This window comes from Macrobrachium nipponense, chromosome 41 (genome assembly GCF_015104395.2).
Source record: "Macrobrachium nipponense isolate FS-2020 chromosome 41, ASM1510439v2, whole genome shotgun sequence".
Taxonomy (NCBI): domain Eukaryota; kingdom Metazoa; phylum Arthropoda; class Malacostraca; order Decapoda; family Palaemonidae; genus Macrobrachium; species Macrobrachium nipponense.
The window spans coordinates 19813096-19836835 of NC_061102.1; the positions used below are offsets into that span (position 1 = coordinate 19813096).

General features: G+C 36.2%; 1 protein-coding gene across 1 annotated transcript in view; it reads left to right on the plus strand.

The window, feature by feature from the left end:
• Nucleotides 1-15881, plus strand: part of LOC135212564 (growth hormone secretagogue receptor type 1-like) — a 166737-nt gene extending 150856 nt beyond the window's left edge. The window contains 2 exon segments of the mRNA XM_064246108.1: nt 14493-14673; nt 15031-15881. Of these exon segments, the coding sequence (XP_064102178.1) occupies nt 14493-14673; nt 15031-15766 (917 nt within the window). The 3' untranslated portion in view covers nt 15767-15881.
• The last annotated feature ends 7859 nt before the right edge of the window (nt 15882-23740 follow it).

Sequence of the window (23740 nt, forward strand, 5' to 3'; positions counted from 1 at the left end):
AAGTTCCAGTAGTCAAGGCCGTCCAAAATCTTTGCTTCTTTCAGCCACCAGGCTAACAACTACGTAATACTTTTTTAGTCACTTGGCTATTGGCACCTTCACATTTTTATAATTATTCTGCAATCACTATACTCTAACTTAGTATCAAATGGTGTTTCTAATTTATTGACGTCTGTTACCCATGCCAACGATTTTTTTTTATTAGCGAATCGTGCGAGAATCTGTACCCCTTATGACAAAAAAGAAAAACAACATTAATAACTTCAGAGTTTTCTAGATTATATCTTCAATATCAAAGAAATTTTTAATATCAACAACTTTCGATGTTTTTTTCCTGCAATTTAATTTCATTGTATAAATGCTACTCACATCAAAGAGTGGAAGTATTTTATAATGAAAGAGTGAGGCATATTACATGAACCATTTCCAATTGCAATGGACGTAGCATTTTCTTTGAGACGAAAAATGTTCATTCTAGAAACTGTACCACTAAAGAAAGTTTAATAGTAATTCCTTGGTAGATAGTAAATTCGTATCGTATGGTTTGTTATGATGGTGTCACAATTCAAAAATTACAGGAATTCTTGAGTGAAGACACTTATCAGATGTTTATTACCGGCGTCGATGTCAATTAGCACTAAAAGGAATTAACGTGATTTTTCATCTTGATCGAGAGACAAGAACTCAGCTGACGGACTCTTTGTTTATTGGAAGTGTAAGCATGCAAACATCTCTCACATTAAGGGGAACTTAAGATTTACTGATATTTGAATGAAATACGATGAAGGAACAAAATTTCTCTCTCTCTCTCTCTCTCTCTCTCACACACACACACACACACACAAACATCACACACAATACACACACACACACTATATATATGTATATATATATACATATGTACAGATATATATATATTATATATATATATATATATATATTATACATACACACACACACCACACACACACACATTATATATATCTTATATATATATATATATATATATATATATATAATATATATAGATATATATATATACACACACACATACACACACCACACCACACCACACACACCACACATTCTATATATATATATATTATTATGTTATAATATATATTATATATACATATATATATATATTATATATATATATATATATATATGTATTGAGAGAGAGAGAGAGAGAGAGAGAGAGAGAGAGAGAATTTGGTTCCTGTTTCGTATTTCAGTCAAAGATCTATATCAAAGATCTATATATATATTAGTATTATTATATAATATATATATAATATATATTATATAATATATTACTATATATATTTATTATATATATTATAATATATATATTTATATATATGATATATATTTATATTATAATTATATATAATATATTAATATAATATACATTGTGTGTGACAGAGAGAGAGAGAGATTTTCTTTCTGTTTTCTTGTTTCGGTATTTCGATCAAAAATCTGTAAATATTAAATTTCTATTAATGTGAGAGACGTTTGCATGCTTACTCTTCCAATAAACAAAGATTGCGTCAGCTGAGTTCTTGTCTCTTGATCAAGATGAAAAATATATTTATCTATATATTCATAAATATAATATATATATATATATATATATATATATATATATATATATTACTACATGTGAATATAAGTATAACCATATATATTATATATATATATATATATATATATATATATATATATATATATAATAAAATTAAAAGGACGAATACGCCACCATTATTGACACCAGAGAAGCGAAACACTCCTAACGAAATCACACAGATGCCATGAAACAGAGAAAACAAGAGTAACGCGATTGTTGCGACGCGCCGTATTGCGCTTCCTCGTTACGTAAACAGCTTCTCCTGGGTTTACGTAACTGAAGCAATAAATGGAAACAGCTTGAGAGAAATGACTTCTTTTATCTTTCAGTCCCCTCATTTAAATATCCGCGAATTCGTTTTCTTTGACTATATTAGCTGAAGGAAGAATGTTAATGGAATAAGGCAAGATTGCTATTGATTTAGTCTTTACTTAAGCCTTAAAACGAGGACAAGGCATCGAAAAGGAAAAACAGAATAAGCGAATAAGACTTTACCAGCCCGACCTTCACCCCCCCCCCCCCCCCCCCCCCCCCCCCCCCCCCCCCCCCCCCCCCCCCCCCCCCCCCCACCCCCCCCCCCCCCCAGCCCAACCATCCACCTCCCTCCACCCACCGCCCGAGCCCAACCAGTTCCCCAGGCCACACAGTCTGGAGGAAGGCCCAGACTTGCAAATCTCGTTAGGGAGTCACCCACATTCTCCTACGGGGGTCCAGTGTTTTCCTACAACTCCCATTACACGGTGCCGTAGCTTGGAAATATCTTCTTTGATAAAAGTCCCGAAGGTATAACTACAAAACATGAAAGCCTACGTTCGCATTCAACTGGTGTTTATATAACTTCCAAGTCGCTTCGTTTCTTGCGAGACAATGACTCTAGGCTATGTCGAGTTTCAAGACATCAGAATAGAATAGAATTGAACATAATATATAATTTGGGCCAAATGCCATTCGGGGATGAAAGGAAAGTTGACAGGAAGAAGCTTTGAAAGATGAAACAGGAGGAAAACTTCGCAGTTGCACCATGAAACATTTTGAGAGGGTGGAAAGTCAGACGGAAGAAAGAATATGAACGGGGGTGCAGTAAAAGGAATGAAAGAGGGTGCGGCTATGGGCCGATGGACGCTGCAAAGTCCCTAAAGTAACGCCTACGTTTCAAGCCACTACTCATTTAAAAACTGCCACTGCTCATTTAAAAACTGAAGATGTTTTTAAATGAGTAGTGGCTTGAAACGTAGGCATTACCTTAGGGACTTTGCAGCGTCCATCGGCCCATAGACGCACCCTCTTTCATTCCTTTTACTGCACCCCCGTTCATATTCTTTCTTTCATGTTTTGTAGTTATACCTTCATGGGACTACATGAAACAAGTTTAAAAAATTGTACAAAATGAATTAGAAGAAAGCTAATTTGAAATGAACCTTATTCTTTAGAAGCTTGATTTTCGAGTCAAAGGCTTCTGTGGGCTTGTTCCATATGGACAGGGGTTTATCTTCTGAATAGTAATACATGTAATAATATAACTTATTCGAAACTTCTTACAAGGACGCCAATATAGGGTATATATTTAATATATCTTTTGGGTGTATTGGCAAACAGATTCTTCAAACAAGTGTCCCTTTTAACTTCGCTTTCTTCAGTGAAAAAGTATCCTGAGTATGACAATGTAGTTAAATGTTTTGATATCAATTACCTCCAAATGTAATTGTTTACGCACGCGAGGTAAAATATTCACATTCTGTTTGACTCTAGTTTCCCAAGTTCTGACAAATCACTTAAAGATTAACAGACCTGTAAATTCCAAATTACCTATGCAATTTTTTTACTTGCTAACTCAATACGTTATAGATATAAAACCTCATTTTCCTGTAGAAAAAAAACTTTCATAATCGACGTCTATTTATCATTCGGTAACTTTCATGTGTGCACAAAGAGCTAAAAACGTAATATTGTCTGGATTTTTAAATATTGTCACTTTGCGCGCAGTCTACAACAATTATGAATGTTTTAGCTAATAAATCTACCGAATTTTGTTCTAACTTAAGTCTAGCTTAGATTTCCCACTACATTAATCGAAGGCATTTAATAAAGGATCCCCCTTTTGCTTATATTTGACAACGTTTCGCTATAACCAAAAAATAAAATAGAATACAAAATTTAGGCCAAAGGCCAAGTGCAGGCACCTATGAGTTCATTCAGCGCTAAAACTGAAATTGACAATAAAAAAGGTTTGAAAGGCGGAGGAAAACCTCGATGTTGCAATACGAGTCAATATGAAAGGCGGCAGTTCCGCGTAAGGTGCACTGACGGCAATGCCCCCTAACGGGGACCCCAGAACCATGGAACACTATAGACTATTATGTACCCCAAAATTATGGATTTGTAACCCATAAATGTGAAGAATTATAAAAATAAAATAATGTTTATGTTACCGTAATATATAGTTACAATATTCGAAACAGGCTACATTCAAAATACCATCAGTGAAGAGGCAAAATGACTGTGACTGTCACAAAGACTTGGTTTCTTGATTTTTTATAATTCAAAAAACCAGACGCACTGAATAAATGCCAATTATTCAAGGAACCGGTATTACTAAAATGACAACTCAATGTCCAAGAGTACACTGAATAAATGCCAAAACTACAACTGTTAAGATGAACTGAACAAATGCCAGTAATTCACAATTTAAGGGTCTAGTGTTAATTAAATGTCAATAATTCAACAGCCATGTATTACCAATCATCTGGTTAGAGGTATAAACACCAATAAACCGACAGACCAAAGACACATCAACAGTCAGGTGACCAATAGTATGAAAGCGTGGTAGAAGTCCTGGTCAAAGCTATAGTAGATTCACATCAACCGTGTATTTGACGTCTAGGGCAGTCCCTTACGACGCTCCTGATTGGCTGTTGATAAGCCAATGACAGGGCTGGAAACTCTCAGTCTCTTTCTCGAGAATTCACATGGGCAGGATGCATGTTCCACCTCTCCTGAGGGATACGTCTTTCAGGAGAGGTGAACATGCATCCTGCCTATGTGAACTCTCGAGAGAGACTGAGAGTTACCAGCCCTGTGACTGCCTTATCAACAGCCAATCTGGATGCCAATCACAGGGCTGGTAACTCGGTCTCTCTCGAGAGTGCATATAGGCAGTATGTATGTTCTACCTCTCCTGAGGGATACGTCTCTCAGAAGAGGTGGAACTTACATCCTGCTTATGTGAACTCTCTCTCGAGACTGAAAGTTTCCAGCGATGTGATTGGCTTATCAACAGCCAATCAGGAGCGTCGTAAGGGACTGACCTAGACATCAAATGCACGGTTGATGTGAATCTACTATAGCATGGACTAGCAAAGCCTGGCTCAGGGCTTTAACACCTTGCATGAAAACGAGCAACTATCTATCAGCATTCGCTCAACGAATTAGTACCAATTAAACATGGGTTCCTTTTATTTTATTTTAACCATGACTAAAGAGTGATTTGGCCATAATACAATTGCATTAAAAGTAAATAAAGGTCTGAGTATTGTATCATTGGCATAAAGTCCTTCAGTCAAGTACTAACTCCGAAGAGTTAGGTTACTTCAAAATATATTCAACATTAACCTTAGACATCAGCATGAAGCTGAAAACTGTATTTATACATTACAGTAATTTAATCATTTGTTCTAAAAAAATTATTACAATTATCGTTCATTCTAGTTATGAATAAAGTTGTAAAATTTAAACTAGATTACTGTGAAGTACTCCTGAATTTAAGAATTTAGCCCTTATTTTCTAATTTAAAAAAAATCAAAATTGCAATTACATTAGAAGTTTACGTTAACTTTAATCCATATTAGCGAAGACACATTAACATTTAAAATCATCAGTCAAATGTCTTTTACTCCTGGAAGAAAATTTCAAATTAGAAACCTCCCATAAACCTGCTCCTAGGTCATAGGACATACGGACAAGTATTATGGGAGAGGCCTCCACCCTGTAGGCTGTAGGTCGGGTTTGGTTTTGATACAAGAAAGTCTGGAAACCTCACCTTTAACTAAGCTGGCCTTGAAATCCAAACCTGAGAAGAGGAGAGTATTTCTTCCACATTAATAGTTTGAACAACGATTTCTTGGGTTCCGAATATGCACTAATTCTCAAATATCTGAAAGGAATTTTAGAATATTCAATATGGTGTTCAGGATTACTCGGCTTTTATGATTAAATTCAAAACAAAAAGTATAACAACCAAGTAAGTCCTGAAAACACTCAACAAATTAGCGACTGAATTTTTACCTTCCGACTTCAAATCACATACTAACCTTCTTAAAAATATATTCTCAAGTGCTTGACTAAAATATAAAATCCACATGAGTGCAAAGTTGTAGGACGAAAAAATAAAGTCCACATAATATATCCGAAGCTTCATCAATTCCTTAAAATAAATGTTAGTAGCATTAACCGAAATGATCATAGACTGAGCGAACTTTGAATGATGTTGTAAAAACGACTAACACCATTACGTGTCTACTGCTACATGATAATTTTGCTAATTATACTGTAAAAATCAAACTAAAAAATCGTTGATGTGTACTCCTTTTGGCATTTCTTAGAACGAAATAACGTAAAAGCTCAAATAAAAAAAACAATCGTTTTCCTTTAATGTCAGGTTAGGTTAGGTACATTATTAGGCTAAGGCACCAACATATTTAAGGAAACTAAAAGAAAATTAAGAATACTACATAAATATTACAGAAAAATTAGATTAAATATTACCTGTGTAAGTATAGGTTTGTCTGGGTTTAAGATGGCTGGCTCAAGAAATATGAATAAAACAAATGTCCCGTCACTAGGCGATATAGTATAACAAACGGCATTAGTAAACTAATTGCTTAAAAAGGCTTGGAAACATAACATTTAACTAATACAATTAATACAGTCAAGTATAGCCTAGAAATTCTCCGTCTGTCTAGTATGTTAGGGCTTCCACGTACATCTTTAGACCACCGCGCTTCAACGTAAACCACTTTTCAGTTCCTAGAACCAACTAAATATTTGCACGTCAATCTCTAGGTCTTCCTCCAGCGTATCAAGTAAATTGTCCACCAAGACCAACGATAACTGAAATACCGAGTAACTGAGAAAGGATACGATTGTTTACACAGAAATCAATTTTCGTCGACGTCATCAACGGCGATCTATTCGGCATTTCCAGCAATGGACGACAAACACCAGAGAAATTCGTCCCTTATTTTCGTTTAAATGAAATTGAAAATAATTTTTAATGGTTTGATAACGATTGTTTAACTGCGCATTCCGAAATTTCCACTTCTTGGCAAAAACTGGTTTCCGGACAGGCAGTTACAGTTACGGTAATTTTCCAAAAAGAGGCAGAAAATTCTGTACGTTTATTACGTATGTAGTCTGGATATATTATTTATACTATATTCCAAATCCTTCAGTTGTGCAAAGATGTTATTCTTTGTTCATTGTTGATGAGATCTTAATTTAACATTTCTCTTTCGTACCAAGTTTTTAAAAGCAATTCTCATGCTAGAACATCTGTTGAACATACGAGCTAAAGTTAAAATCTAGATTGTAAGTAGCTTACGTTTGTCATAGCAAATGAGTACACAAATAAATTAAAATAAAAAAAAAAAAAAACCTTTGTAAATGTTTTTGGATACTGACACGACGCGGAGATATTCTCCAGTCCAAATCACAAAGCAAGAAGAGGAGGAAAAGTCTGATCTTATTTCCTCTGCAAGTTTGTTCCCGGGGTCTTGATATTCTGCGACTGCCAAACTCTTGAAATCTGGTTTATTCTGGTCGCAGACCGCGTCTCCGTTTGTGCTCTGGCTGAGGGTGATATAAGTCCTTTATTTTCTACCGCCTGAAGAAAGCAAATTTTAAAAAAGAACTCTAGACTCTCCTCTTCCGCAGGAGCTACGATACCCATATTTGAAATCCTCGTGAAAAGTTCTATCAGAATCAGGTCTTACCTTTTTCTCTGGGACCCTTAATAAAAAAAAGGTTGACACATCTGATGAGAAAACGCTAAAAGGCAACTATATGATATAAGAAGCAACTGATTTAGAAAACGTACAAGGGCCCGCCGGAGAGGGAGGGAATCATCCCTGTGGAGGGCTGTATTTATATAAAACCAAACAAATGAACAGATGAATGAAGTGCAAAGGAGCACTCTTGTTTGTTTGTATGGCGTTATTACGTTGCATGTTGCATGGAACCAGTGGTTATTCAGCATTAGGCGACTTCCGAACCACGTCAAGAGTGAACTTCTGTCACCAGAAATACACATCGCTCACTCCTCAATGGAATGCCCAAGAATCGAACTCGCGGCCACCGAGGTGGCAGGCCAACACCATACTGACCACGCCACTGAGGAGCGCAAACTATTTTCAAAGGTTAAACTTTTTAATACGTTTCTTAACTGAGCAGTTCTAGCACGAATAATGTGTTAATTTTGTGTAATATACAGACTGCCTATCCCATAACTTAAACTGGTTAAATTTTGGTTTTGGTTTGTTAATGGTACAATAAACTATATTATTTTCTCAGCAGCTTACGATCTTGAATGATGTCGAAACAGATTACCCGACTTTGACTGTTCAAGATTCTGTTGCTGTTCTTGCAGTGGCGTAGCTGGTATTCATTCCATCAGTGGGAGCCCTAGGTGGAGTATAGATATATATTGGGGGGGGGGGGGAGAAAATTATACAAAACTAATGTAAAATACACTTTTCTCGACTATATATATCCACGTGAATCAAGGAAAACAATAGTATTGGAACCTAATTAGTAAACCTGTATTTGAAATTATACAGCTCAATTTTAAATTCATTTCAATTAAGTAAATAAACGTTGTTGTTACATAGCGCTTTCGACCGTCGTGGTACATGATCGCTAGGGAGAATATCTGCTTTTGACCACCAGTGTTAAAGTTTAGCTACAAAGGGAATTCGAACGGTGGCGGGGTGGGTGGGGGGAAGGGAAGCATGTGATTGTGGCCTCCCCCTAACTTACTGTGTTCTCGAAGGCGTAGAATTTAAATCTACCTTCTGTCCCTCCGCAAACCTATATAACGATCAAACGCTGTATGTGAGTGAGTCCTCGCTCTTGTCTGCTGAGCCAGTCTTACCGGGTAGTACCACAGTAGTACCACATCTCTCTCTCTCTCTCCTCTTTTGATATTACTTACTTCTAAGAACTGCTCGACACAGACTTCGTTCAATAGCACGCATCAGCGTCAACCATCTTCCGTCGAGTGTGCAAAGGGAAAAGTTTCGACAACTTAGAGTGGAGTTTTTCTTTTTTTTAACCTTACTTTCTTGCATAACATTTCGAATAACTGTTGCAAGGCGTAGTTTTCCTTACTAGCGCTGTTTGTAACATTCATATTTCAGGTAATCAAATCCTTTTTCGAAGTGTTCGTAAAGGAAGTCAAGAATCAGTCGAGCGTACTTGAAATGGAAATTTAAAAATAAATTAACAAAAAAAAGTTGGGTTCAGAGATGACCACAAAAGCGTTCAAATAGATACAAGCCAGCTCATGCGTAAGACCAATCTACAAGTGAAGTGCGGAGCTCGGTCTCTTGTATTTTAAAGAAAATACCAGATCGTTTTGGAGGCTTATAATCCCCAGTAATTACAACGGGGATACGGTGCTTGGAATATTGAGAGAACCCCGGAAATAGGGAACGTAACTGATAAAGAACTCCCTAGTATGAAACTAGGCCATAGTTTACTTTGAGAAAGATATACACTATCCTCCCCTGTTTAGGGAATGATTCCAATCACAACAAAGTGCCTGAATACGACGAGTCTCTCGGTAGCCGCGAGTTTGATTCTCGGGCATTCCACTGAGGGAGAGATGTTTATTGCTGGTGATAGAAGTTCACTCTCGACGTGGTTCGGAAGTCAGGTAAAGCCGTTGGTCCCGTTGCTGAATAACCACTGGATCCATGCAACATAAAAACAGCATACAAACAAACAAACAAACAAACGACGAGAGAGTGTATAAATACGATAGAATCAACCATTACTGCTTCTCGCGTTGGCGCGCAAAATAAACGAAGCTAAGTGGCAACTGATTACGGCATGTTCCTTTCCAAACTCCATACTAATCTTGTGTAAAATAGATTCATACCATGTATATTCGCGATCCCATACTTTTGCACTGCTGTCTGAACCCTCTTGGAATAGGAAACGACCAACTACCAAGAAAGACAATCATTTTAATGCAAGATCAACCTTCCTAGGTTAGTCCTATGGGAGCCACACAAGTTTATGGCTCAGTGCTTATCAGGTAGTGTAGAAGGTTCCGTCCATTGCCGAATCAATCGGAATCATGGGGCTTTACTTTCCATTCAGTCGATGAACCCCATAATGCAATACATAGCTGCTCTAGAAAAAGAAAAAAATGAGGCACAGTACAATGTGCTGTGTGATTTGTAGGGACGAGTTCAACTATGGCTAACTTTTTTTAAAGGTGTAAATCGGTTGTGTGCGTGCGTGCGTGCGTGTGAAAACCCAATAAACGTCCACGAAAAATGCTGAAATTATTCCTGTCAAATAATCTGTAGTGCCTTGTTTATCTTCGAATTACTATCCTATAAACAAAAGTTAAACTTGGTTTTTGTGGAAATTTTCACGTGAAGTAAAATAGGGTATACTTTCCCATTATGGCAATCTCCTTCTGACAAATTTTCAGTAGTTGCTCAAGCTACCTGAATCATCCTCTTTGTACCGAGATCTTAAAAGTGAAATGACGAATTTATCCAAAACATACACACACCCACACCTCAGTCTTTGTGGTTCCTGGCTGAGATGCCTTGGCCTCTGAGCTCCCTCCCCGCGAGGATTGACAAACAGCTCCCACTTCCCTCGGAGGTGACTTCAAAAGGAAGCAGAAACAGAAACGCGCAAAGCGCTATCTGGCAGCATCTGCATACTGTTGTAAATGCAGCAGGAAACGAGCCGCGCGACGCGGACAAAGAGAAAAGACGGCCTTTCAGAATAGTTTCGTAAATGAATAATATGAAAAAGTTAACGCCGACAGTATTTTACTGGCTAAAAAATAAACAATATTTCGCTGGCTAAAAAAAAATAAACAATATTTCGCTGGCTTAAAAATAGTCGGCGAAATATTCTCGCATACGGGTCGTTCATACAGATATATAAAATTTAGTCAGGTTCTTCAAAGGTGAGAGCTGGAACCGCAGTCTGTGGTTGCAAAATCACTTTTACTAACGCGGATTTTAAGAGCTTTTGCTTGTAAAGTGTTAAGTCTGCTATGACCGCCTACCGTTAGTAGTTTTGTATTCACTATCATAAGCATAAGATTTATATATCCACTTACAATGAATCGAGAAGAGTTTTTCTAACTGACAATTTTCGTCTATATTATATGCCATTTCATCGTCAACTTTCACCAGCGAGCAGCTAGATTGAAATTAAAATAAAAAATGGAAAGTGAAGTCATAGCGTTTGATAAAAACTTCAAAGAGACTATGTACAATTTTAAAACACAGTTAAAACTGTTTTTCTGTGATACGGAGCTTTGACCTATGCAAGGAACAAATAAAAACCATTAGAAAAGTAAAGATGTATCTAATTGTATATGTTTGTATGGTGTTTTTACGTTGCATAGAACCAGTGGTTATTCAACAACAGGACCAACGGCTTTACGTGACTTCCGAACCACGTCGAGAGTGAACTTCTATCACCAGAATTACACATCTCTCATCACTCAGTGCAATGTCCGCGAATCGAACTTGCGGCCACAGAGGTGGCACGCCAACACCATAGCGACCACGCCACTGAGGCGCTAAACCAAAGCGATTCCCGTTTAATGACTTTCCAAAAGGAGCAATCTTTCTTTACAGTCACATGAACTTAATCTCAAAAGTGTTTATCCACGTGATTTTGCATGAAAAATATCCACGGTATTATGAGTAAGACGTCTAAAATACCAGGTCATATACGGATAAGACATGAATTTTCAAGATTTCTAGAATATATTATCGTACGAATATTAACACTACTGAATTTGGTTAGCAAGATAAGATAAATTAGTTCTCCCTCATTTGTAAATCGTGCACTTATTACTATTTTCTTTTTGTAGTCTATCTCCCTTCTTATCTACATATTAAAGGTCTGATCTTTTAACTTTTTAAAGCCGTGTTGGTAAGAGTACGGGGTTCTTTCTCATTAAGCAAATTGATCCATTAGACGGGTCCGTTTTCGCAGATATCAAACAACCTTGGCTGTATCATCCTTCACTGAATAATAAATGAGGTATTAATAGCCTGGGAGAAATTGCACAAAAACCAAGAAGCTGAGAGTTCATTAAGAGATTTTTTAAAATAGTCATTAAATTTTTATCTTAGCTTTTTCGTAAGTTGAAAAGTTTTGCGGATATATTTTCTTCCATTCTTGTAATTGACGGGTTTGATTTTTTTTCTTTTCTTTTTAAGATGTCCTTCAAGAATGAACTGCACTGAAAAAGGGATGTAAAAATACTTATAATTTGATGACGTCAATAGCAATATTAGAATTTTACCTTTCGTATTATACCGCTAAACGTTAAATAAGAATGTATTCTGATGATAATGTATTTGAGATTTTTATCCAGTTATACTTTTCTACCTAAACACGTCTTACAAAGACTGCGGAATTCATGAAATAATAGAGAAATGTGTTATATCTGTAATTAGATAAAAAGAGAGTACTCATTGTCTATAATCCAGATACGAAGGAGAATGTTACTAAAAACCAACATTTTAGGATTTTTTTTTTTTTGTGAAAGTGGGTGGGTTTGGATGGGGGGGGGAGCCAGGCCAAATGAATACAAAAGTAGGCTTTCAGGTTTGTAGGACTTGAAGCTAATGAGAATGGAGATGTGACTGAAAGAGAAGGCATAATGGAAGTGCAGGCCATCAGAATAGGAAAAAAAGTCGCGAAGATATTTGTCAATGAAAGCAGTCTGTCACATCAAATACAATGAAAGCACTCTGTCACATCAAATACAATGAAAGCAGTCTGTCACATCAAATACAATGAAAGCACTCTGTCACATCAAATACAATGAAACAAGCGCTGTCAACATCAAATACAAGAAAGCCTCTGTCACATCAAATACATGAAAGCAGTCGGTCACATCAAATACAATGAAAGCAGTCTGTCACATCAAATACAATGAAAAGCATCTGTCACATCAAATACAATTGAAAGCAGTCTGGCCACAATCGAGAATTGAAAACAGTCTGTCCACATACAAATAGCAATGAAATCAAACGTCTTCACATCAAATACAATGAAGCAGTCTTGTCACTCAAATACAAAGAAAGCAGTCTGTCACTCAATCAATGAAAGCAGTCTGTCACATCAAATAAGGAAAGAGAAAAGCAGATGGAGGATACAGTTGATTGTAATGACAAGTGCAAAAGTTCCAGAGGTATAACAGGTCATTCCTTGACTAAAATAAAAAAGGAAAATGGATGGTAATTTAGAAGTTGTATGATAAATGGGGTGAGATCAAGTTATAGAACTGGCAGGAGCTCACGAGATGCGTGACAATCTCAAGGTTGATGGTATATAGTATTACAAAACAAAGATTAAGAATATAGTTAGAAGACGATACGGCATAAAGGAAAAAACGAAGAAAATCAGCTATAAAAGATTACAAGAGAAAAACGAAAACCGTGAACATAAGATTTTTATAAAAAGGGCTGTTCCAGACGTAAGATAATGCAAGGAAAAATGTTAAAAGCTGGTAGATCACATGATAATTATTTTTTAGAAATTCGAATACAACTGCTTTATGCTCTATTATGGTTCCTTTCAGGCGAAAATTTACCATTCACAGACCTCCACTCACCTTCTCTTAACCCCTGTTTCAACATTTTTGAATTGGAAAAGTTTATTCCCATCTCTGAGGGGGCCGTTTCAACACAATCCTAAAGATTCTCTTTCCCCAAATAGAAAATGTTCTTCGTGATTATTCAACTTCTAATTCAACCGATGAAAAAGGCCCCAATTAAGCGTACAAGCGAAAGGAAATAAAGATCACACAATTACTATGGAAAAGTATAGCTCATTACAGCTAGATTAGAGACAATCCTTACACGATTCCCGCCCACATCCTGGTCGATTGCGAAGGGTCAAATGATTATCGAAAGAGGCAAAGATACAGTTTTTTAAAGCCTCATTCGTTGACCTGAAGATGCAATGAACGAGGCTAAATATATCATGTAAATGCAGTGATTTGAGAAAAATTATCGTCCATAATTACGCCATTCTCAGAGTCTGTCGAGATTTAAAGGAATTTCACGTGGAAGCAGATAATAGAACAACATTCAATTTGAAAGGTCAAACGCCTGAGGCCATTCAGAATGGGCTTGAATTTCAAAACATACATACCATCAATAAAAAATATTGTAATATCTGATATCAATAAGCCAGAACTTTTCACTCTCAAAAGTTGCAATGATATACGCCACAATGGAAAAAAAAACACTTTAGCAACAGGATGAATCCAACTATATTTACCATAGACAAAGGTACAATGGTATCTTGATGAAATTAACACCATTAATGCAAACATATATCAACTAATAATGCTTCAAGCTTTGGTAATTACATTTAGCATTGACGTCCAACCGCCTTTCTTCGGCCACATCTGCTATCGTCCATTCTTTCTCTGCACCACACCCATGCACATTCCGACACTCAAGAAAAAAAAAACGCTATTTTTCTTCCCTGGGTTAGTTTTATAAGGAACTCTTGGTGGAAAAAAGCTTATAATTTGGAAATGTGTACCTATGTGAGTTTTTATCAAATCCATCTGTTTTCTTCGCAGGTAAGATTGTCCCTTACGTAGAAATGAGTGTGGTTCACGCCTCGTCGCTGTCACTGGTTGTGATTAGTTTGGAAAGATACCACGTGATCTGCCGCCCTCTACAAGCAGGTTACCGTTGCACGAAGGCCAAGGCGATAACGGCCATATTTATCATATGGATCCTGGCCTTCATTTCGGCTGGGTAAGTTCACTGTTTAGTTTGGCTACAGTCAACTAATGAATGAGATGAAGCAGAGAATAAGACTCTGGGATTCCAACCCCGCCCTGTTTTTCGTTGATGAGCTCATATAACAGGCAGTCTGGTCTCAGATATACAAACTTTCATTTTATTCAATTTCCTGGTATCAAATTAACAACGCAATCAAAAGATTTTTACTGTTGCTATTGAAATCCTTGTTTTTTGCCGTCTTAGTAGTAGTGATTATTCTCGGTTGCACGAGGCTTTTGTATCTTGTGCTTAGCTAAATAATTGGACCTGTTTCTACACACACATATATATACATATATAAAAACCCATTAATCTCATTTTTCTTTTCAGGCCAACGGTCTTGCAGGTTGAGTTCCGGTACACAACGTTCCACGATGGAACAGTGAATCCGAGCTGCATCAACACTATCGAGTCCCTCTGGAGCAAGTGTTACATCGTGGCCACCAGCATACTCTTTTTCTTCGTCCCCTTGCTGGTTCTCGTCGGGATCTACACCGTCATCGCCAGACAGTTGCTCGTCGACACCTACGACCTGACCCACAACGAGGAAAACCCACAAATGCGAGCGAGACGCCAAGTGGTCATCATGCTGGCCACTGTGGTCTTGTTTTTCTTCCTCTGTCTGATGCCCATGAGGGTATTTCTGCTCTGGATCCTGGCCGTCTCGACGGAGACCGTCGGCTCGTTAGGCCTAGAGGGCTTCTACAACCTGCTCTATTTCTGCCGCGTGATGCACTACATCAATTCTTCGATCAATCCCATCCTCTACAACATGACTTCAACGAAGTTCCGCACGGCCTTCCTCAGGGTGTTCAGCAAGAGACAAGGACGGCTGTACAGGCAAGACACGTGCAGCAATACTTCTTACAACAACCACACCATTACAAACAATCTTCGACTGCACTATGGCACCAACTGCTCCATGGTGTACAAGACAGTGTATTCCAAGAGCGTCGTCAGTCATCAGTACAGTTACACTTCAACAGGGTCAGCGTCATCGCAGTTCACTAGGCAGAGTCTAGTGACCAGCTGTGGACGCAATTCAACCAAAGATTCGTATGTTTAAGTGGTGATATCAAGAACACATACTGGAAAATGGAAATCTATATGTCAAGTTGTGTTTACGTGTTCATGTAACTTATAAATGTTATTCAAGGAAATATATCTTTCTCGGACTGTATGTGAATACCATGTATTTTCTTCAATATCAATAAGAGATTTCAAAGTCTAATTGTGGTATGTAAGCCTCAGAATGAAAAACTGAGATGAAAATGGCACTGTGTATATACGTACATGTATGTATAAGTGCGCTTTTATTATGGTCCTTTGGTCAAGATGTTATACTCTTACGTGGAGTGATCAATCTGTTAAAAAAATCGCCAAATTTAGTTCTTGCTCTTCTCAAGAGCTGAAAACTGAAGGTAGTTTTGCAAAACGAGCAAGACGAGTCTTTGGTTATGATTAGCTAGTCTATTTGCAAAATAAGAAATATAGATTGTTAATTTGCTGTTAACACCTGGCAATTTTTGTACAAGATCAGTATGATTACCTTTATCTTGAATATTCGAGTCTAATGCCTTTTTGTGGAATGGTAATGAAAATAAAAACGTTGCTGTCAAGGACATGGAGGAAACAATAGACGAAACGTAGCTGGATTATTTGCAAAACCTAAACACAAGTCTCGCTCAGACTTTGAAATATGTGAGTCCTAATAATACAAACTGTTTTACAAATCTTCCACGTTAGCGAATAAATACAGTAGGCACTTCCAGACTATCTCACATTAAATGCTTGGATAATTAACATCCAAGATTTGTCGAAAGTGTTTGATCTGAGGTTCTACGTACATCTGGAGCTGCTGTTACTTATTATATCTGTTCAAAAACACCAAGGTTTCAGTTTTTCCTCCGTCACTGCTTAAGGAACATATCACCTATAGATTTCTTAGGGTCCACTTCGAGTAAGGTTTTTTATGTGCTATTTGAACTGTGAGACACTGACCAACGCTACCATGGCAATCGCCACACATCGCCACTTTGCTCTCTTGTAGCTGATGGAGTGCAATGAAGTGGAAAGATGTCAGTTTCTATAAACGGTGGAGACCTGCCTCCACGCCCACGTACACTAAAAGGAAGACTTTTCACATATGACTTATTTTTCCAGCAAATGCCATTCTAAATTTGGCAGTCTTCTGTAATTTACTCCGTAGGAGGTTAGTGCCGTCAGTGCACCTCGCGTGTTGCAATGTGGAGATTACCGAAGGGTGCTTGCCGAGTCCCTTCGGCCCCTAGCTGCACCCACTGTTACGCCTTTTACTTCACCTCCATTCCCGCTTCCTTTCTTCAATCTCTCTTTTCAACCTGCATAACTATCACTTTTTAGTGCAGCTGTGGAGGTTTCTCCCTGTTCCACCTTCAGAAACTTCATCTCCTATACTTTGTGAATCTCTCTACCTTGGTGTTCAGCGCTCCAGCTCCCTATTTTCACTGCCTAGTGTTGAATGGTCTTCCGTAATTCTGCACTAAGGTGAAATCACCTGTTGTTCTTGTGATTTTGTTGAACTTCGACCAACTTTATTCTTCTCCCACACACGCTGTTTCATTTCACTCAAATTTTTATGATCCTTCTTATTTCTGTCTGAAGAGCAGAGCATGAAAACTTGAAATTTTGACATGTGATTTATACAAAGAACTTATTTCTCTTTCTTAGCTCTCTGAGTTTCCTCCATGTCTTGAGCAGTAATTCATTCTGGTTTTATTTTCATTTTAATTTCCTTTTGGGGGAAATAAGCCAGTGGACTCGAGTATATTCTGAAAAGGCCGATGTTCTGACAGCTGTAAAATTACTTGATGATTAACATCACGTGTATGTGTCTATGTTTTTCTCTTATTTTACAAAGAGGCTAGTATTTTACAATAAGACTGCAGTTCGCGCATTTTACAGAGAAGCTGATCACTTTACAAAAAGATAATTCTTATAAAGAAGACCATAACAGATTCGCACACGTATAGAGAAATAATCTGTTCATATACAATATCTGTTACATATATGTGCATTTACCCCTACATACCAGACAGGTTACAAAGGAGACATATTTCCAGACGGGTGACAGTGATTTATCTATTTATATTATTATTTCTTTAAGTCAGAAAAGGTAAAAACAAGAGAATGAAATCCTATAATTAAAAAGATATTTATTTTACGAGTTGTTTTCTATCTCTCCAAACTTTATCTGGAAAATTTGTTTCATATTTTTATCAGCAACATCGACCAAACAGTTTAAACATATTTACTATTAATATTAAACTTATATGCTGTTGATATCAACACATGACGTTAATTGCAAGCTCAGTAAAACTGCGAAGAGACGTAACAAGACCATCTCTTTCACAGTTATGGTGTATATAGGGGCCCTATATACACCATGAAACCTGTCAAACTAAATAAGTCTCCACAATTACAAGCAGGAACCATAGCTGAGACTGAGGTGAAAAAGCATCTATGCTAACTAGCCTTTTAGGGTTAAAGGTAGTAAGTGATTTATTTCCTTTGAAAGTGGCTCTGAATCAATATTAGTAGTCAGTACGAGGCAAATGAAAAATTCTTATTAAGTGGAAGTCAACCAGCTCTTCAACTCCTGCGAAATTAAAACTATAACTACATGAAATTTGACGGATCTATGAAACTTAAACGTGACAAGCACTTGATGGTTCTTTCCCTTTCTTAAAAATGCAGTCCACATTGACCATATTACTTTGATGAACAGTCCAAAATTCTGATGTCCCTACCTACTTTTACCCCCAAATTACGTAAAATGCTCTTTTGGGTCCTGTCCACACTAGCAGGCAATGCCCGACGAGCAATCACTGTTCCCATAATACTGACCGACCGAGCACTCCCATAACCCGTTCCACTATACTGACCGACCGAGTATGTAGCCTGAACGATGGGATTGTTTGGTAACACTGCTTCAGCAGCGAGAGAAAGTATAAACAGCTGGATGTGCCCGACGGGCATGCCTGCTACTGTGGACAGGCCTATACACCATCCTGAAAGTTATATTTTATCCTGATATCATTTAGAATGTGAATCTTTATAGTAAATGGCAATAAGAGAAAAGCTTCGTCTTATCTATTTGGATTTTATATTTTTATCACGTTTCTTCCCTGTTATATACTACATTTTCAAATTTACAACTTTAGTTACATCAGTGAGCTTAATCATTCTAAGCATATGGAACTGTACCTCCTATTTGTGTATGTGAGGAAAATTCCATCTTGATCTAAAGTTGGAGTTATTTAACTGATTTTCTAGTTACAAGAGATACTAATTTTTCGCATCCAATGGTATCTAGTTTTGAGTGATGTATATATTATATATTAATATATATATATATTATATTATTATATAATTATATTAATATAATATCTATATATATAATATAAATAATATTATAATATATAATTATGGTGTTATATATTATTAATATATATAATATACATGCATGGCATAACATATATATTATAATGCATATTTGTTGTATATACATACACACACATATATATACAATATATATCATCATATATATATCATATATATATTATATATATATATAAAGGGCAATATGTATCCATGAATTTTATAAGCGTAACTTGGTATACAATATCGATAAAACCAAAGTGTCAAGATAGATCTTGGATAAAACCACTGGCCTTTACAATATCGTAGAAAGTTAGGGACGGTGCCCAACATCCACAAGGTTGGGACTTGCTCTCTCGAATATATAAGCATTGATGCCAAAACGTTCAAATAACAGCGTTAGATAATGATGAAACTGAATTGTCGGAAAACGATGTAGCGGCAAAGCAAAAGAAATGATCACGTAGAGGAATACAAAAGAATAAATAAGACATCTAAAAAAAAAAAAAAAAAAAAAAAGGGGGGGCAAAATGAAAATTCAGGGGTAAGTGTGGGAAAAGCCCTCGGGCAGAAAAAGACATTGTACTCCATGAAAGTAACTGCAAAGAAATTGAATTGAATATAGAATTTAGGCCAAACGCCAAGCAGTGGGACCTATGAGGGCCCAAGGGACGCTGCAAAGAACCTTAAGTAATGCCCACAGTGCACCGCATGAGATGCACTGACGGCCCTACCCTCCCTACGGGGCTGCAGAGAAAGAGGTTAATAAGCAAGAGGATCCTGCTTTCTCTGTCAGGGGATATGGCTCACTATTCGAAAATAACTAAATGCTCACAACTAAAATTATATTTCACCCAGAATCAATTATGTAACATTTTTAATATGCAGAAGTTTCAGTGCAATGAGCATACATTCGAAAAGGAATTTCCATAATTGCTGGCATTAGCAAAATCCAAAAGTTGCTCCTAGCTCTACATAAAAGCAATTTTGAACATGTTCAGAATAAATTACCATTTCGTAAAAATAGTTTGCTTGCTTAGGAAGTCCAATTAAACTTGGGTATCTTTTTCCCCCTCTCGTCGCTGTCTGCTTGTTTACGTACACACAACACATACACACATATATATGCATATATATGCACATATACTGTATATATACGTGTGTATATATATATATATATATATATATATATATATATATATATATAATATAGATATATAATACATACTACAAATATATATATATAAATACATATATTTGTATATGTATTGTATATCTATATATATATATATATATATATATATATATATATATATATATATATATATATATATATATTATGTATATATATATACAGTATATGTAAGATGTGTGTGGTATATTATATATATATATTATATCTATATATATATATATATATGAATATATGTGTGTGTATTCGTTGTGTACGTAAGCAAGCAGATAGATATAGCTCAGCCACGAGAGGGGAAAAAATACCCAAGTTTAATTGGACTTCCTAAGCAAGCAAACGATTTTTACGAAATGGTAATTTATTCTGAACATGTTCAAAATGGTAATTATATAATATCTATATCTATATATATATATATATATATATATATATAATAATATATATATATGTATATATCTATATTATAGATAGATAGATAGATAATGATAGATAGATATATATAGATATATATAATATATATATATATATATATATATATATATATATATATATATATATATATATATATATATTATGTATATATCTATATTATAGATATATATATCTATATAATTATATAGTGTGCGCCTACATTACATACGAAATCAAATTCTACCTATAGATCAACGTGAATGAGTGTTCCAATTGATCTATTTATTTCCACTTGGAATAGCGAAAAGAAACAAATCTACGACTGCTATAACCTATCATTCTGAATTTCCTATTTAGGACTGAGCTTACATTTATAATGCAATTATAAACAAAGTGGTTCAATTAATTTCATTCTTTCACACTGACGTTTCGTAATTAAATAAATGAAAGAACACAGAGGCATCATCGCTACAGGAGAGGCCATTGACACCAGCCGGGGACGCCCCTACTACCAGGGGTAGTAGGGGACTGTTATAATTGGAAATCCGAGATGCATAATTGCCGTGTAGGAAAGCTGGTTAAGGAGTCTTCCGTATATGAATATATACAGGGGTCAGGTATAGTTTTTCGTCATGTGGGTGGTATATTTTTTTTTTTTTTTTTGAAGCATTTTAATTGCCACGGGGTGTGATACGTCTCAGGTTTTCACGACCTGACTTTGGTGGTTTGGTCTTTGAGATTTTTTTTTTTTATTTCTGCCTCCTAATGTTATATGTTGCTAATCATTTATTCGCGACACTTTTCCTTCATTGCGTTGATACAGTTTTCAAAGGGTTCACTGATATTCGACTCAGTAAAAAGGATAACATGATGGCATTTAACACGCTTGAGTAAAGGGGTCTTTTCTCTCTCTCTCTCTTCTTTTTTTTTACCGAAAAATAAATTCAGACTGCCGGATTTGGGCGATGTGACGAAAAAAAACACCCCTAAAGCCCTTCATTTCCACCTCTGTTCGTTTGTAAATTAATTCTCAGTTTTAGAATCAGATGTTCATTACCACTGAGAAAATGTAAGTCGTTCATTTCCACCTCTGTTCGTTAGTAAAGGGAAATTAATTTTTCGTTTTAGAAACAGATGTTCATTACCACTGAGAAAATGTAAGTCGTTCATTTCCACCTCTGTTCGTTAGTAAAGGGAAATGAATTTTTCGTTTTAGAATCAGATGTTCATTACCACTGAGAAAATGTAAGTCCTTCATTTCCACCTCTGTTCTTTAGTAAAGGGAAATGAATTTTTCGTTTTAGAATCAGATGTTCATTACCAATGAGAAAATGTAAGTCCTTCATTTCCACCTCTGTTCTTTAGTAAAGGAAATGAATATTTCGTTTTTGAATCAGATGTTCATTAGCAATGAGAAAATGTAAGTCCTTCATTTCCACCTCTGTTCTTTAGTAAAGGGAAATTAATTTTTCGTTTTAGAATCAGATGTTCATTACCAATGAGAAAATGTAAGCCATTCATTTCCACCTCTGTTCGTTAGTAAAGGAAACGAATTTTTCGTTTTTGAATCAGATGTTCATTAGCAATGAGAAAATGTAAATAGATCTAAATAGCCTGACGGTACTTGACCTAACTTGACCTCTGACGATGCATCCACGCCTATCACTCGAAAGTGTCATCCTGACTAAACTGACCTGGCATGTAGCATCTTCCTTGATCTCAGAAGGGGGTTAATTTTCCCTGTGAACAAACTATATCCCGGTAGTCATTGTTGCACATATTACCAGGCAGACATATTGCTGGGATTTTGGATATTACCGTGAAAAGGAAGATCTATCAGTCATGGCTTTATAAAGCCATCACTGATAGATCTCAGTGCTAATGAACATCTGATTCTAAAACGAAAAATTCATTTCCTTTACTAACGAACAGAGGTGGAAATGAAGGACTTACATTTTCTCAGTGGTGATGAATATCTGATTCTAACACTGAGAAAATGTAAGTCCTTCATTTCCACCTCAGTTCGTTAGTAAAGGAAATGAATTTTTCGTTTTGAATCAGATGTTCATTAGCACTGAGATCTATCAGTGATGGCTTTATAAAGCCATCACTGATAGATCTCAGTGCTAATGAACATCTGATTCAAAAACGAAAAATTCATTTCCTTTACTAACGAACAGAGGTAGAAATGAAGGGCTTACATTTTCTCATTGGTAATGAACATCTTATTCTAAAACGAAAAATTAACTTCTTTTTACTAACGAACAGATGTGGAAATGAAGGACTTACATTTTCTCAGTGGTAATGAACATCTGATTCTAAAACGAAAAATGAATTCCCCTTTACTAACGAACAGAGGTGGAAATGAAGGTCTTACATTTTCTCATGCTAATAGACATCTGATTCTAAAACGAAAATTCATTTCCCTTTACTAACGAACAGAGGTGGAAATCAAGGGCTTACATTTTCTCTGCTAATATAGATCTGATTCTAAAACGAAAAAATTCATTTCCTTTACTAACGAACAGAGGTAGAAATGAAGGACTTACATTTTCTCAGTGCTAATAGACATCTGATTCTATAATGAAAAATTCATTTCCCTTCACTAACGAACAGAGGTGGAAATGAAGGACTTACATTTTCTCAGTGGTGATGAATATCTGATTCTAAAACTGAGAATTATTTCCTTTACTAACGAACAGAGGTGGAAATGAAGGGCTTTAGGGGTCTTTTTTTTTCGTCACATTGCCCAAATCCGGCAGTCTGAATTTATTTTTCGGTAAAAAAAAATAGAAGAGAGAGAGAGAAAAGACCCCTTTACTTAGTAGATATTGACATATCAGTTTAACAAATGATGGCTTAATACTTAGTAGATATTGCCATAACAGTTTAACAAAGTTCTTTCACATGACACAAAGTGATGGTCAGTGCTCTTAACACGTAAAGTTTAGTATAAAGAAAGTTTGCTGAGAAAAGAAAGCCACTGACTGGTTCGATATTAATCTGATGGAAAAATGA